General features: G+C 40.2%; 1 protein-coding gene across 1 annotated transcript in view; it reads left to right on the plus strand.

Annotated features, from left to right (window-relative positions):
• The window catches only part of caln2 (calneuron 2), a gene marked incomplete at its 5' end in the record, with an annotated part of 26,631 nt that overhangs the window by 8,008 nt on the left and 2,403 nt on the right, over positions 1-16,220 (plus strand). Inside the window, 4 exon segments of the mRNA XM_032534581.1 lie at positions 2,476-2,619; positions 4,133-4,245; positions 10,559-10,712; positions 15,383-16,220. The exon segment at positions 15,383-16,220 is cut by the window's right edge and continues 2,403 nt beyond it. Coding sequence (XP_032390472.1) covers positions 2,476-2,619; positions 4,133-4,245; positions 10,559-10,712; positions 15,383-15,510 — 539 coding nt within the window. The 3' untranslated portion in view covers positions 15,511-16,220.

Here is a 16,220-nt window from a genome sequence, read left to right on the forward strand (position 1 = left end):
ACACACACACACACACACACACACACACACACACACACAGACACCGGCATCGCACAGTGATAAATCAGGGACCATTCGTACTCTAAATGTACTCCGTACTGTTGAGCTGCATACAAATATGTCTTACTTTGTTTTGGGAGGCTGCACGCTCGCCCTCATTCCCAATCCCTCGCCTCTGATACTCACTTTACTTAGTGGGAGAAAAAGAGAGGCTGTGGCCCGGCGCCTGAGTCTAATTATCAGCCGCTGGGGATATTTACAGGCTTTATATGGGTGCTGCGACTGAACTTCGGCTCTCTTACGCATTTGACAGAGCAAAGACAGTCATAGGAGGCAGATCTGAGACTGACTTATTACACAAAGGAAGGAAGGAATAGCATGTCAGGACAAGAATATTAATGATACACAGCCTGAGAGAGACAAAAAGAGATGAACTTCATGAAAAATGTATTGTTTAAGGTAGGAAAGTAGTCTTGAGGAAATTGTAATTTCAATTCCATTGTGCAACAGGCTGTTACTCTTCATGATTGGGATTTTCCTGTAAAGATCTGCACAAATGCCAAATTTGATTTCATTTATTGATTTATCTCGAACAATCAACAGTGTTGCAAGACAAAACAAAAATTGAAAACCACTAAATGAAACACAAATAATCAGAATTTTAACAACAACAACAACAACAACAACAAAAAACCCAGAGAAAAATCCATGCAGTATATATATACTGGGCATATAAAATGATTAGTTTGAGAACGAGCAGCCGAAAGCAATTAGGTTATTTTGTCTGGCCCCGATATCACAAAATCATCTCATTACAAAGTAAATATAGATATGCAAATATAGCATACAACCTTTAAGATCTTCCAATAACTTACAACAACAGAGCCTGTCCTGTCTCTGTTGTCTTTATCTAGTTGATACATTCGACCACGTCCAAGAAAGATAGAAATGGGGGAGGGAGAGTGGGAGATTCCCCTCCCCTTGATTTTCCTGAGAGAAAGGCTGCAATACTTCCAGTAAATGGGAAAGCCTGTTATCAGCACCTGGAAAGCACCTTTGTGCACAGACCTGCTAAAAACTGTTCATTCATCTCATGGATTAGTCAATCTCACTCACACCATCTGATGGCTCACTTTTATGTAAGTCTTTAAGCAGTTTTTATGGTTACAACTTTTTTAAATCAACATGTCCTAAAACCTAAACAGCAAGTGGTAACCGTTATGAGTTATGATTGCAAATGAGTGATATGATTCTGATCTGCCACCATTTTTGGTTAAGGTTAAGCACAGAAACTTCTAGGTTAAAACTGCATTCAATAATTTCTTTGGACAACCATTGGCCAACATTCACTTTCTTTTAGCTCTGTTTTCAGTTTCTACCACCCTTGAGGTTTACGTGGCTCTTTAGCTGCTAAATGCTCCACTATGTTCACCAGCTAGTCAATAACAGTGTCTCTCTGCTGTTTGGTGCTGATCAGTGGGTACAGTGGCTTTTTTAGAGGTTTACTATTGAAAACATTAAACCAAAACAAGTTGTGGAGTGGAAAACAAAAGCTGAGAGCAACTGCAGTCAGGTGATACATTCTCTGTGAGGGTATCATTATGAGTGACTCCTTTTACATGCAAATAGTCATGTAATCTATTGTTTGCATAGCAACAATAACTACGTTAGGGTGAGGGAATGATTGTGGTAATGATTTAGTAGAAACCAGTGCTGAAGGGAGGTAAGATACAGGATGCAAACTGCGGTCTCCAGTCACAAACTGTAGTTTGACGGCCAAACCACCCCAACCTCCTCCCCAACAGGTTTTTCTTTGCTTTGACACCATCACCCAAATACTTGAATTTGCTGTGATGTGCGCCCAACCTTTAAGACACATAGAAAACAGAAAATTAGATCTGTAACGATATAAATAAAACCGAAATTGCGACACTCAACTCCACAAACCTGTGTCTCGGTGTGAGAAGGCAGAATCACAACCCACCCCTTCCAACTCCCAGAGTTATCCTTCCCGTCCAGATCCAATGTTATCACATCTTTAAATTACTATTTGCAATAGTCATTTTGGTGCCATATTCCTGTTTTTTTTTTCTGGTAAATTTAGCTAATTGTAAAGACGGCTAAAAGCAAAGGGTTTTACCGGTGACGCTAACAGAGGTGTAATGTTACAAATGGTCGCTGTTCTACCACACATGCCAACCTTGTCTCAAACTAAATGCATAATATACAACTTGTCTATACAATTACTTCAGTGTGTGTGTGTGTATATATATATATACATATATATATATTTATGTATACAAATGTATATATGTATATGTATATGTATATAAAACATATTTTATCAAATAATTACAGAATGAAAACTAACCAAAATGTTCTTTAACAGTAAAATGTGTCTTATTTCTCCCAAGGAAAGAGAGGAAGGCAGACAGACAGTGTTGTACAGTGATATGTTGTTCGTTTGTCGTGCAGAGATCCGTGATGCGTTTCGTGTTCTGGATCGTGATGGGAATGGTTTCATCTCCAAACAGGAGCTGGGCATGGCCATGCGCTCCCTGGGTTACATGCCCAGCGAAGTGGAGCTGGCTATCATCATGCAGAGACTCGACATGGATGGTGAGGCACATAAGGACACACACTTGGATGCATGCAAAAAGCATACATGCAATCACACGGAGTGAACCTTTTCATAAAAGGCAATTTAACATAAACCACATGTGTGTCATGTATGTTTCTAGTTGCTGTGTCTGTTTTGTTTTCCTTCCAAAGAAAGCAAGCTTTATGAATATTCCTCTGTTTTAAATTTGTATGTGGTATAAATAAAAAAACAATTTTAAATGTTGCCAAAAACATAGAATGTAATGCCTCTTTTACTTGCTCGATGTAAAATGAGATTTTGAGTTAGAGCCTCCTTCAAAATGTTCCTGCAAAACTGTTTCTAAACTGCCTTGAGAGCAGCAGGTGGTCAATTTAAAAAAAAAAAAAATCCCTTGGAGACAATAAAGAGAGAACCTGTCTACTCCTGCTCCTTAAACTCCTGCTTCACTTGTAAATCTGCAGAGAATAGCAATTACTCCAAAGCAGTCCCTGAATCACAAACAAGCCAAGTCAATCTTTTAACTGGTTCTTATCGGCCTGCTCCCGATTCCACAGCTCGTGGTAAATATCAAAGGTCAAAGCTAAAAGCTTTTTGCTTTTGCCGCCATGAGTAGCCTGACCATCTGAAAACTGCACTGCCATTTGTTCTGAGGGGACAGTATCTCTCTTAAAGTCCTCCATCTCTGACTTATATCATCTCAATTTTGAAAACCAACAAAAGCAGCCACTGTCACAATTAGTTTAATAATTATTATTGGTATGATACTTCAGACGATGAATTTTATGCCATTAAATCCCCTTTACAATGACATTTATCCATTGATCTCTGGCATTATATTACTATCCTTCTCTTATTCTATTATGTTCATTTAAAGCTGCATATCTGAGAAACTGCAGTTAGGTTTCAGAAAAGTTCTTTGATGCAGTTTGATGCCAATGATGAAGTGCTCCATTCAAACACAAGCAAATATAATTGAGAACTCTATTCGCCATACATGAATTGGATGTTGCCCGTTGACAGATTTCACATTTTGCATGTTGAGCTGGCCTGCGGTGCATTGACTAAAAGACTCCCTATGTTACACAACAACTCATTAGAATTCTGTCATTTTTTGCAAGTGTACCAATGGAATATTGTCTCTATTTTCCCTGTAATTAGCAATAAATTACATAGTTCATTCAAGAGACCTTCTTGAGAAGTATTCCAAAATTACAGAACCATAAAATAAAGTGTTATTCTACTACCAATACTAACACAGTAACACAGAAACTCATGCAGACTACATCTAATGCTTCTGATATGCTACTTATAATAGCAAACAATAAATAGTATATTAGAGAACACTGCACTATAGAGTATAATGAACATATGCAGTAACTCAGTTAAAATGCTGTTGTGGTGACGATCACTGAGTATTGATTCTATGGGATATTGAATGTTGATTGCTATCTCTAAAAACATGCCGCAGTAGAATGCATAATGTCTTCTTTGTGTGCCTGTGTGCCTGTGTGCCTGTGTGCGTGCCTGCAGGGGACGGCCAAGTGGACTTTGAGGAGTTCATGACGATACTTGGGCCCAAACTGCTGTCATCTGACAACAGAGAAGGATTCCTGGGCAACACCATCGACAACATCTTCTGGCAGGTGAATGACAAGACCTCCTCCTCCTGGCGCTAGAGTCTGTTTTACATGTCTCACAATCCTCATCACTTACCAGTTACATCCTTTATGCCTGCTTTTACTAACTCTGCCTCACCTCACACTGCAATTCAGCAGTCAGATCAAGTTCTACATGCTTAAGCATAAATCCAAGTTTCTGCAGAGACTCTGCGCAAACACACAGCTAAGTGCAAAGTTACACACACACACACACACACACACACACACAAACTCACTCTCGGGCCTCCCTTCGGCTTCTTCTAAAAAACAGAGACTTTTTTTCTTTCGACGCAGTGCCTTAAAGGAAAAGAGACTTGCTGAGAATTGAGAGTGTTTCTTAATGTGAGTCTGTTTTGGGGTTTGGTTATGTGTGTGTTTATCATTCACAGTGTTGCAGAAGGTATTACCATAATAAAGATTTCAGGGATGTGGCCCAGAATGAGGAAAGTCTGAGCTTGTGTGCTTTCAAGTGTCCAGACTGGGCTCAGTGGTGATTAAAGCTGCAGCTCATACACATGTTTTTTAACCTACTTGTTCTGTTTTTGAAAATTGTTTTGAAAAGTATATGTGCTGCTCTGCTTATGCCTCTTAGGTAAGACATGCGACAATAATGAAAGCAGGGTTTTGTGTGTGTGTGTGTGTGTGTGTGTCTGTGTGTGTGTGTGTCTGTGTGTGTAGAGAGGGAATTGAGTGTAAGGATGGCTGGTTGAGCAGGATGACAGCTCTCAGGAAGCTGTTCTCTGCTTTTCTTGAGTCAGATGAGAGGAGAAACATTTAGAGGCTGACTCACTAAAATGAGGAGGTGTGTGTGTGTTTCAGGTTACATACTGGGCCACATTTACATAGACAGTCTTCATCCTAGATTTCATTGTGCAATTAATTTAGGAAGTATCATTAAAAATTCTTCTATCTTTGACATTCACACATTAGAAACTTTATTTGTTAACATCAGAAGTCATACAACGATCATATTTTCCTAAATTGTGTGAATTGGAACAACTTTTAGAGACACATTGTATCTATGAAAGGGGACTGAAGCAATAGGGACCACATAGTGCCAACCAGTAAAGCTGATAGAGATGAAAGAATAGAGAGGCAAGCTGGACAATATGTGGGGATGGGGAGCGTAGTGTTGGTGGTGCAGGGGGATGCCCCACATAAAGATACAGGAATATAAAGGAAACCCACAAAGGAGGAGACTGAGAGAAAATGAAAGAAAATGAAAGAAGAGGTACAAGAGCCTGTGATTCATGAAGGTCGCAGACAGTGCTAGTCTCAGGGGTGATTTAAAATCTTCACCTCCCACAAAGAGAAAGACAGACTAAAAGAAAACAGGAAGGAGAAGGAAAAAATAAGAGAAGGAAGAGCCTAGTGAGAGAGGGAGCAAGAAATAAGCGTAGCGCAAAAGAATATAGGAAGGGAGGAGGAGGAGGAATGGTGGGAGGAAGTGTGTTTAGGGACATTAAGAGCTGCATTGTGTGTGTGTGTGTGTGTGTGTGTGTGTGTGTGTGTGTGTGTGTGTGTGGTACATTTCCCAAAGCCCAGAGGGAGAGACTTTGGTGAAAGTACGAAAGAGTAAGATGGAAGAGAAGGAGTCACACCATGGTTGGCCATATTGACTTAGTTTAGTATGTTCAGATAATATCCTCACACAGTGAGATGTATAACGATTGACTTCTTTGGGTTGACTAGAGTTTGTTTTGTTTGTTTTTTCTCTGTGCGTACACATGATTGTATCACGCTTATTTGATTTAGTGTACCATTGAAACGTCTTAAAAAAACATTTTTTCTGTTTATATTCCACTGTAGCATGGTCTGAGTAAAAGCACAGGATTTAGATATTTGTTTTGAAAAACTCTTGACTCAAGTTGTCTTATTTCTGCTGACAGTCAGTAAATTAGATTTGAAAAAGGGAGAACCCATTCTTCCACAGCAAATGGAGCTTCAATGCCTAAAGAGGGAAGACGACTATTTATTTTCTGAATATCACAACAATGTTCAGCGTTAATAAGAAAAAGGTTTGCAACAAGAGAGTGCAGGCACGAGATTTGCAGAGGTATCTTCTATAGGTGTATGGTTGTTATTGGTGTCCAGTCTTGGCAGATTTTTTTTTTTTTAAAGAGCTACACACATCAGGAGCAGTTTTGGGGTTCTTGCTTAAGAACATTTGAAACGAGACGGAAAAATTAAGTCAAACCTATGATAAATGCTGATTTCTGTTCATTTTATGCCATACAGTGGTGCTGTTGTGTTTGGCTCTAGAACTAGATCTCCAGGTTGTTAACAATAACAATGCCTCATCAAAAGAATGCGGTAGTTGGCAAAGGATTGTCAGAGGATAGCTAAAACTGTTGTGTAAGTCTATCTAGACAACTTTACTGCAATTGTCTTATTTGCTCCAATCGCCAACACCTTTCTGCTCTAAAGGCATCCGTTGTCACTCTCTCTCTCGCTCGCTCGACCACACACTTGCTGTGCACACACTGGTCACTGAGCTATTCCTAAAAGGACCGACACCGCTGTTATAACACCATGTTTCCATCCAAACATTTTCATGTGAATTATCTAGTTAGAAAAGCTGGATATAAGTGACAACTCCAGCTTTACTTTACCAGAGCTGTCAAACATACTTCTGCACCCGCAGGGGACCATGTTTCTAAGCAGATTTCCTGGGCTGTATTCTAATAAAATGACCTTTGACCTTGTTGCCACTGACCTTTCAAGGCCCATCTAAAGCCAGAAGCAATGACGATGTAAACCTGCACTGCACTTTGCCTCTGTGTTTACAAAATGCTTTTCGCCCTACCGTACCTCGCAGTTTAACCTCTGATCTTGTGTAGGCTTGTTAAGTCATTTTATTTTGGGCGAGCCTCTCCAGACAGCTAGTGATGTCCGTTTATTTCCACAGTGTGAAAATCAAATGGTCAAATGACTCTTTTAACTTGTGAACGTCCAGTCTGTACTCATTAGTGTCATTTGTGTTTTTTTAGTCAGTCTGTCAGTATTTTTGTTAATGAAAACAGAGACTGAAAAGAAACATGATGGAAGCAGAGAATGAAATATCTGGCCCCTGGTGTCTAAACAAAGTTACTATAAAATGTGTATTTGAGTACAGACAGTGTAGGGCACATGTGTGCATCTTTGTGTATACATTTTCCTGAAAGTTAAGGGGCTATGCCAGCGTTTGTTGAAATAGGGCTTATCACGGTCACCCCTAGCTGGAGATGGATGGGCCAACACATTTTTGGTGCATGCATTGTTTTAGTCTGGTGCAACACTGGCAGCGCCACCGCTGGTTAGCTTAGCGTAGTGAATGGAATCTTTTGTTGCCAGTTAGCATGTTGGAAGTGAAAGTGAGCCAAAAAGAAGAAAAAAAAAGCTAATTGCTTGCACTGAAATAAAAAATGCGTTGGCTCACCTATCTACAGCTAGGCTAGACCGTGATAAGCCCTATTTCAACAACCGCTGGTGTATCCCTTTAATGCTCTATAGTACAAAGTGAGACAGATTTTGAAAGTGCCAACAATCCTAGACAGCAGCCAACTGCCGCTAGACCAGAGTGAAATAGGAGACAGTGAGTACGGATTAAAGAAACAAGGCTGGCAGGTTGTCATTATGACTTTATAGAGAAGGGTCAGAAGACAAAGCAGGTGGACAACTGACGAAACAAGGCTGTTCTGTTCGAGGCCAGGCAGGATTAGTGGAGGGGACGGCGTGTACGCACCTGTTATTCTGATTGATGTGTTCTGGCTCCTTCACTATGTCACCGGTCACTGCTCAAAATCCCCTGCTGTTTTCTTGTCACACACACACTTACAGGCACACAGACACACACACATCATGTATTTGCGTTCATTCAGGTAAAAGTAAAATGCTCAGACAAGCGTGCGTGCATGCTTGCGCGCGTGTGTGTGTGTGTGTGTGTGTGTGTGTGTGTGTGTGTGTGTGTGTGTGTGTGTGTGTGCACTTGTGTGCTTGGATGTCAATGTCCTTCAGAGACCTGGCAGGAGGAGAAATTGCCAACAGGTAGCAGCTCCACTGTGGCTTTCCCCCCCGCTCAGACAGACGGTCAGGAACATTGCACGTACTCCGTGCTCCTGCTCTGAGCTGTCATGTTGTCTGTCTTGCGGCTGCAGTCCAAAGAGTTGCTTGAAAGACAGTTTTGCAAGAAGGAGAGCAGAGATCAAGCAGCCCAGGACCTCCACTGCCACTCAACTGCCGCTCCCTGTTTTCTTGCCCTGGAGTGCAATACAAGGTGGCATGAGTCAGAGCAGATAAATGTCTAATCTTTATTTTTGTTTGAATGTATAAATTTGAAGTATAATCACATACAGCATGTAATACAGGAATTTTAGATGAAGATAAAAAAAATCATCATTATTGAAAATGTAGGCCTGTTTCAAAGATTAATTGGAGACTAAGTTGGTGTACAGTGTAAATTGATGGACAACATCTTCTAAACCTTAGATTTTGGAAGTGAAATGACACTTTTGTTTAAATTTGGATTAGACTTTTTTTCTTTTCTACTGTGGCTAAGGTGCATACAATTTATAATGCTGATTGATGATGATGATTTATGAATGTTGTCAGACTGCCCCTCCTTCTCTGACTTCTCCATCACTCCTGTGAAAAAGCCTCAGAGTGAAACTGAGATGCCAAAAAGAGTATCTGCATGTGAGAAGGGGAAGAGTAAACAATAGAACACAAGAGACAGAGTGATTTAATGAGTGTGTGTAAAATGATTCTTCTATTTATTGCAATATGTGTGTGGATGTGTGTCTGCATCTACAGGTATATCTCCATTATTGCTGTCACCTGAAAACTATATTTAAAATATGAATGGTTAGATTAGAATAAACACACATGTACAGTACTTTCAAGCTGCACATCACTGCACACAAAACCAGACATTCTAAATACATAAAACATAGACTCAATATTCCAGGTTTAATGCAAACATAAAATAGGTTCTTGCGTGTTTCGTATCATGTGTATGTATACATATTTGTAGATCCTGTTACACCTCTAAATTATTGCACTAATATCATGGTTATGTTGGGTTATATAGGCAAGATGGTGGCTCAGTGGTTAGCGCTTCTGCCTCACACCATGAAGGTTCTTGGTTTGAATGCAGGCCGTTCTGTGTGGAGTTTGTATGTTCTCCCCGTGTGTGTGTGGGTTTCCTCTGGCTACTCCGATTTATTCCCACCATTACGACATGCATGCTAGGTAGGACTACAGTTGAAAATTAGCCGATTGGCTAACACTGGCACATTAACAGAAATGTTGATTAATGTGCATTGTCCAAATCAAATAAATACATGGTTGTTTTGTTGCAGTGTTGTAATCTGACATTGAACACCAATAAATTGAGCTGGGTATAATTTAGACTTTTCGCGTTACTAGTGCAAAAACAATACCTGAGTTTTGACCTTAGAAATGAGCATCTCCTCATCGCTATCACAACTCTTTTATGTCTGCCAGTTCTGTTTTCCCCATCTGTCTCCCGCTACTTCCTTTCTCTCATTTTCTCCGACCTCACCATACTTTCATTTTATTCTCATCATTTCAGTATCTCTCTCTTTCTCTCTTGATATATACCCGGCAATTTCTTCCTCCTTGCCTCGCCTGTCTCAGTATGTCCATCTGTTGTGCTAAACCAAGCGACTGATTGTATTTGAGGCTGTCAGTGAGGTAAATAATCTGGACATAGATGCTAGTGGGTTTGAGGATGGTGTGCGCGTGTGTCTATGGATTGTAGAGGGGATCTGCTGGGGGGACTGGAAGGACATGATGCAGACAAAGGAAAGACTAAGATTCAGACTTTGAGTCAGTGATTGGTCAGAGTCTATCAATCATTTTAAACACAAACATGCACACACAACTGAGAATACAACACCTATACACCTACTTCCATTGTAATTGACACATCCATTAAACAAATTGTGCCTGCATACAGCACATGTACAAGGGGGTACATGTATGCAGGCATGTGTGTGTGCATTGATAAATTGATAAATTGAAGGGGTATCAGTGCACACACACAGGCTTGCATGCGGATTCAGACACCCAAAAATAGCACCAAAGATGCGTAGGCAAACATGCTGCCGTTACATTACAACTGACACCTTTCCTACTTCCATACTGTACCAAATTTAGGCAGTATAACACAAATTCAAACGTGGCATAATTTTGTGCAGCCTGTGCATTTCACACCTCATACTTCTATATTTATCTGCCCCCATAAAGCCAGTTTGTTGATGACTGTCTCTGCATTGATCGCCTTGTGCCCCTGCAGTTTGACATGCAGCAGCTGTCTCTGGATGAACTGAAGCAGGTGCTGTTCCATGCCTTTCGGGACCACTTGACAATGAAGGACATAGAGAACATCATCATCACCGAGGAGGAGAGCCTCAATGAAACCTCAGGGAACTGCCCTGAGTATGAGGGAGGTGAGGAAGCTGTTCTCGTGGAAACTTTGCTGTTATGAATACCTGTACTTATAAAAGTAATTATGTATTGTAGTTCATATGACATTTTATACAGTAATTTCAAACTGAGCTAAGTAAATCTAGGCCTATCCATTACCAAAACATTCTCCTAACATTAAGCTAAATAAATAACTGTATGCTTAACGGTGCCTTGCCACACAAAACCGTTTTTACTTGCATTTTTTGAAATATGTTAGGTGTATACATATGTGTTTGTGTTATGTCGTGAATGTGAAAATGAACTGCTTCCTCCTCTGTCAGCTTTTGTCACTAAAAAGAAATACGCAGAGAAATCAGGCAAATTACAAAAGATGGTCAGTCTGATGTCATGTTGCCTGAGCTCATTACTATTCATGAGCTAGCCAGTTGCGCTGGGTAAAGGATGTTGATAGCCAGGCTCACATTGGCTAGCAGTTAGCCAATTAGAGTCAAGCAGCATAGCTTGTTGAATATTAATGAGAGCTGGCACAAATTGATTCTGTAGACTTTCTACATCTTGCTAGAATGGCTTGAAACAAGGTAACCAAGGCATTTTTCCCCACAAAAAAATGTTACAGAGTCCAGGGTAGAACTTCAGACATTACCACAAATTACTGAAACACGTGTGGCAGGGAACCTGTAATCAAATTGCTTAAGGAATCATTTAACAATTTTGGAAATACACGTATTCGACTTTTTGCAGAGTTGGATGAGAAGATCGATACTACTGCCATATCTGCGCAAAGTATGGAGCTAGAGCAAAAAGGCTATTAGCTTAGCTTATCATCAGTTCAACAGGGTTAAAGAGCTCCAAATTTAGGGCTGAGATATGAGCGAGGTATCGACAAAGGTAAAAAAAAAAGTGAGATTGCACAGCGACAGTAGTTACAAAAAAACTCTGGATTTGTAGTGCCATCCCAACTCTGAAATTCCTGTCTTCCTGAAGATGTATTTAAACTCCTGCTAGAGGCGTTAAGCTTAGCTGAACCTTCAATGGAAAAAAAGATATTGCGGGCACTGTAAACACATATGCTTACCTAAATCATGAACCCCAACACTTCAGCACAGACTGAAAAAATGCCAGCCTGAACATTCTGCAGGAGAACCTATCCTTATCCTCCCCTGACCTTAGCGGGATGGGAACACTTTAGGCAGCACTGTCTTAACATGTACTCTTACGTCTCCCGTTGTCTATGGAGACAGAGTTGAACTATTCCTCTGCCTGTGACAGATTCTGACCTACTGCTGTTATGTTGGACACTGACCTGAATGAGACCCGGGGTACTGTCTTAATTTACACAGTATGAGTTTGTAAGCTGGAAATGCCACCACAAATAGAAAATTCGTTTTGAAGTTTTTGCTTAGTTAGAATAAAGTGGAAATGACGAGGTGTTGTGCTGAGGGTGATAAAAACACTAGACACTTTAACAAAAGAATTCAAGGTGAAATCCCTTATTTTTGTAATCTGCTGCTCTACCAACATAAATGTCCACCACAGAGGTTTCATCTGTAATGGGCTGATCCTGAGAACAAGGTCAAGAATGCTGAGGCATATTTAAGAAAAAATATGTGATATTTAAATGATAACATCTATTAACCTCAAGGTCATGCATTCATTTTTTTGCGTTTCCATGCTATGAATGAGATAGTTGACAGGTTGCAAAGGTTTGAGTGCCCAAGTAAAACAAAGAAGCATGTTTCTTGAGACTAAGTTATGTTGCGTTAGGGAGAAGGGGGGGCACTAAATCTAACCTTGTGTTAGTTATGGTAGAGCCGAGCTAGAAATTGCCTTTCTGCTGTGAAACATCCACAAGTCAAACCAGGACTAAGGTAAAGACAGATCAAACATGCTAGAAAGCTTGGAAAGTCTTAATGAATCCATTGGGTACTGGCCTACAGTCTCAGGGAGACCTAAAAAGAGACAGCTTGGAGGAAATGAAAAAACTTAACATAGAAGGGACAGTGAAGGAGGGGTTAAGACGATAAAGAAGGGATCAGGAAACTGCTGGCTCGGCACTCTCTTTTCCAACGTTTCTAGTGTTAACGAGTTAGGGAGAAGAAACAGTATAAAGGCAAAGAAAGAGAGGATAAATAGGAAGAAGGGGGATAAAGAAGAGATGAAGAGGTAAAGAGCCTCTCTTGTGTATAGCAGCTGCATTACTCTCCACATTTAACCCTCTTCCCACATCCCCAACTTCTTTCTTTCATGCTTCCTTCCCTCCCATCTTCTTCCTGTCCATCAGGACTTCAATGCCTTTCACAATCCCTGTAAGATTCACGACTCAGAGCTCCGAGTTGATTTATTGATGCAGCGTATGATTCTAACAAACTGAGACAAGGGGGCTGACAGAGAGAGAACTTTAAGTTGTTGTTCTTGCTGCGAGGCCTGTTGGAGGACACATCTGTCTCCAGCCTACTTCTTATCCTCTTTCAATCTCATGAGTTTATCTTTGGGGGAGAAAACCAACTTTCAGCACGCACAGATAGGTAGCAGAACAGAAAGGTTTTCCGTCACTCCTCTTGTCGGTTTTTGCTGCAGCATAGAGTTTTAAAACTAGTTTGATTCCCTAATGCATTCAGTTTTTACACTGGAAACACTTCCACTGATGATTCACAAATAAGATGCAAAACATGGCAACTTAAAATCGAAGTTAAAGAAAAACAGGTTTAAATGAATTTACTTTTATTCAAAGTTCCGTTTACTAGCTCTTTCAAAGTTTTTGACTGCATGTTTCAGGTGGCATCACGTGAGCTTGGGTTATGTGATAACAGGTAGTTGTATTTGGGTGGATGGGTGGGACATTGTATACCTCACTGTTCAAGGATGGTCTTTGACATCAAATGTAAATGGCCTCCTTGATCTTTCTCTGGCTGTGCACTGACTCATTTCTAATGATGTTTACTTCCCTGAAATGCTGTGGCATGACCATGCTGTTTAGTAATGTATGTACCGACAGAATTGTATTGTTTATAGAATATTGTTTGGATTTAATGTTTTTCTTGCAAGCTATAGTTCAAAATGTTGGGAATTACAGTTTTCTTGTTGACAATAAGATAATAATAATAATAAGAAGAAGAAGAAGATTGATACCAGTCTTTTTATCAGTATATCACTGCACTAAACATGAAGCAAATGCCAGCAGATTGGTAGCTTAGCTTAGCATAACGACTGGAAATGGGGATAAAGTTAGCCTGGAGTTTCTGCTGGTTGCATTACAATTTTTTGGTCAAATTAAATGAATGCAATAAAACGTGTCACAAACATTATGCTGGTAGGGAGATTTATTTTTAACCTTTGGACAGAGCCAACCTAGCTAGTTTCCCCTTGCTCCCAGTCTTTAGCTAAGGCTCTCCTGGCTATAGGCATGTTATCTGACTCTGCTAGAAAATAAGTGTAGACTATTTACCAGGACTGTAACAATATGGGAAATAAAACTGAAATCGCGACACTCAGCTCCACAAACCTGTGTCGTGGAGTGAGAAGGCAGAATCGCGACACACCCCTTCCAACTCCCAGAGTTATCCTTCCCGTCCAGTTGCAATACTATCACATCTTTAAATTGCTATTAGTATTAGTCCTATTGGTGCCTTATTCCTGTTTTGTCTGGTAAATGTAGCTAACTGTAAAGACAGCTAAAAGCGAAGGGGGGCACCCGTGACGCTAACGGAGGTGTAACGTTACAAATGGCCGCTGTTCTAACTAGGGTGCCGGGGTCTATTTCCCAACGGTTCAGTAAACTGCCGTTAGCGTCCTCAGCACCAGAGTTAGGTGCTGAGCGGGCTGACTGCTAGCTGGCTGGGGGCTGACTGTGAATGTGTCCCTGGGCCGGGCTGTAATGATGGTGAATGGTTGCTAGCTGACTGTGGATGTGTCCCCGGGGCTGTTGTCAGCTCTCATCCCGACTGAAACATTGCAGGGCCGGGAGATTAAGGCAGACGACAGGGGTGTGCTAGCTAGCTAAATTACCATTAGATTAGTCATCTATCTATACAGTTAACGTTACTGATGAATTCGTGGGCTAGCCCAGAGTTGTTAATTGTGGTCAAAAGAATCATACTAAAAATAACTGAGCATACTGAACGGTGTCGTAATCTTATGTTACCCACCAAGAATTGCATTAGCATTAGCAACTTGTCAAGCAGCACCTTTACAGTAGGCACCATAGCACTTTTCGTCTTTGTTCCCCCTACAGGTTGGGAGCGGAATTGTCCATCACTATTACCATTATTCTTATGTCTCATTCCACAATTTTAAGGTACAAAAGAAACTTTGGTGTTGGATCAGTCAATATTGAAATCAATCAATTTCAATAAATAATCTGTTGTATAACTGTGTTGCAAAGTGGGATGTAATCAATGACAAAACAATGCCATGTGGCAGAATAAAAGTTTTATTATTTTTACGAGAACCCCCCCCCCCCCCCCACAACACCACCAAAAAAAAAAAAAAAAAAAGATTCAAGGTTTGTATTGAATTGTGGGTCAAAAATCGTGATACAAACCGAACCCTAGGTTTGGTGTGTCGTTGAAATCAATAAACTAATCTATTAACTAACTATTAATTGAATAATTTACTAATAACCATCAAATGAGAGGCAAAAACAGGAGCTAAATGTATATATATTTTTTCTCTTCTCTTTCATTCCTCTCAGTCCATCCTAAGAAGAAGAATCGGCAGACATGTGTCAGGAAAAGCCTGATCTGCGCCTTCGCTATGGCTTTCATCATCAGTGTCATGCTTATCGCTGCCAATCAGATGCTACGGAACGGCATGGAGTAACCAATTGCACTGTGAGCATGGGGAGTGGACAGAACAGCCATGACCTCACGTCTTGTCTTTGCAGCCAAAGTAGGACCAGCCACAACCCGGGCACTTCTCTAAACAATCAATTGAGTTTTTTTAGTTTAATTTGAACTTACCTTATAGAAGCAGACAATGTTAGTTAAATAAAGAAATATATATTTGTTTTTTCTTTGAAGATGTCACCATGTATAGTCATTGGACTTACTGGTCACAAGGATCCTGAAGTGAAAAAAATAATTTTGTTTTTATATAAACCGTGGGAATAAATGGAGGGTTTTATTTTGATGAAGACCACCCTTTAGAGTTGATTTTCTAATTACAAAAAAATATTTATCAGGTGCTTTGAGCCATTCCTAATTTCAAAACAAACAGTTATTATGGATAACGGCACATTTACCCTCAAGAAGTAGCGTTGAATGTGAGTGAATGTGAGCACTGAATGTTTGGCACAGTATTTAAATGCAGAGCAAATCCCTCACATGTCATATAGCCATTTATAAACATCACACTTTATGTGAAACATCAAAATCCTCGACTGAGTCCACTAATCTTGGGACACATGAAGTCTTGATGTGTATGTTCAACAAGAAGCACAACTCAATACTCAGTAAAGGGCCATTTAAGAATCAGTACTGTCCCGCTATGTTCTCTACTATTAAGTCTTAACATTGATTGATTGATTGATT

Source organism: Etheostoma spectabile, chromosome 13 (assembly GCF_008692095.1).
Source record: "Etheostoma spectabile isolate EspeVRDwgs_2016 chromosome 13, UIUC_Espe_1.0, whole genome shotgun sequence".
Taxonomy (NCBI): domain Eukaryota; kingdom Metazoa; phylum Chordata; class Actinopteri; order Perciformes; family Percidae; genus Etheostoma; species Etheostoma spectabile.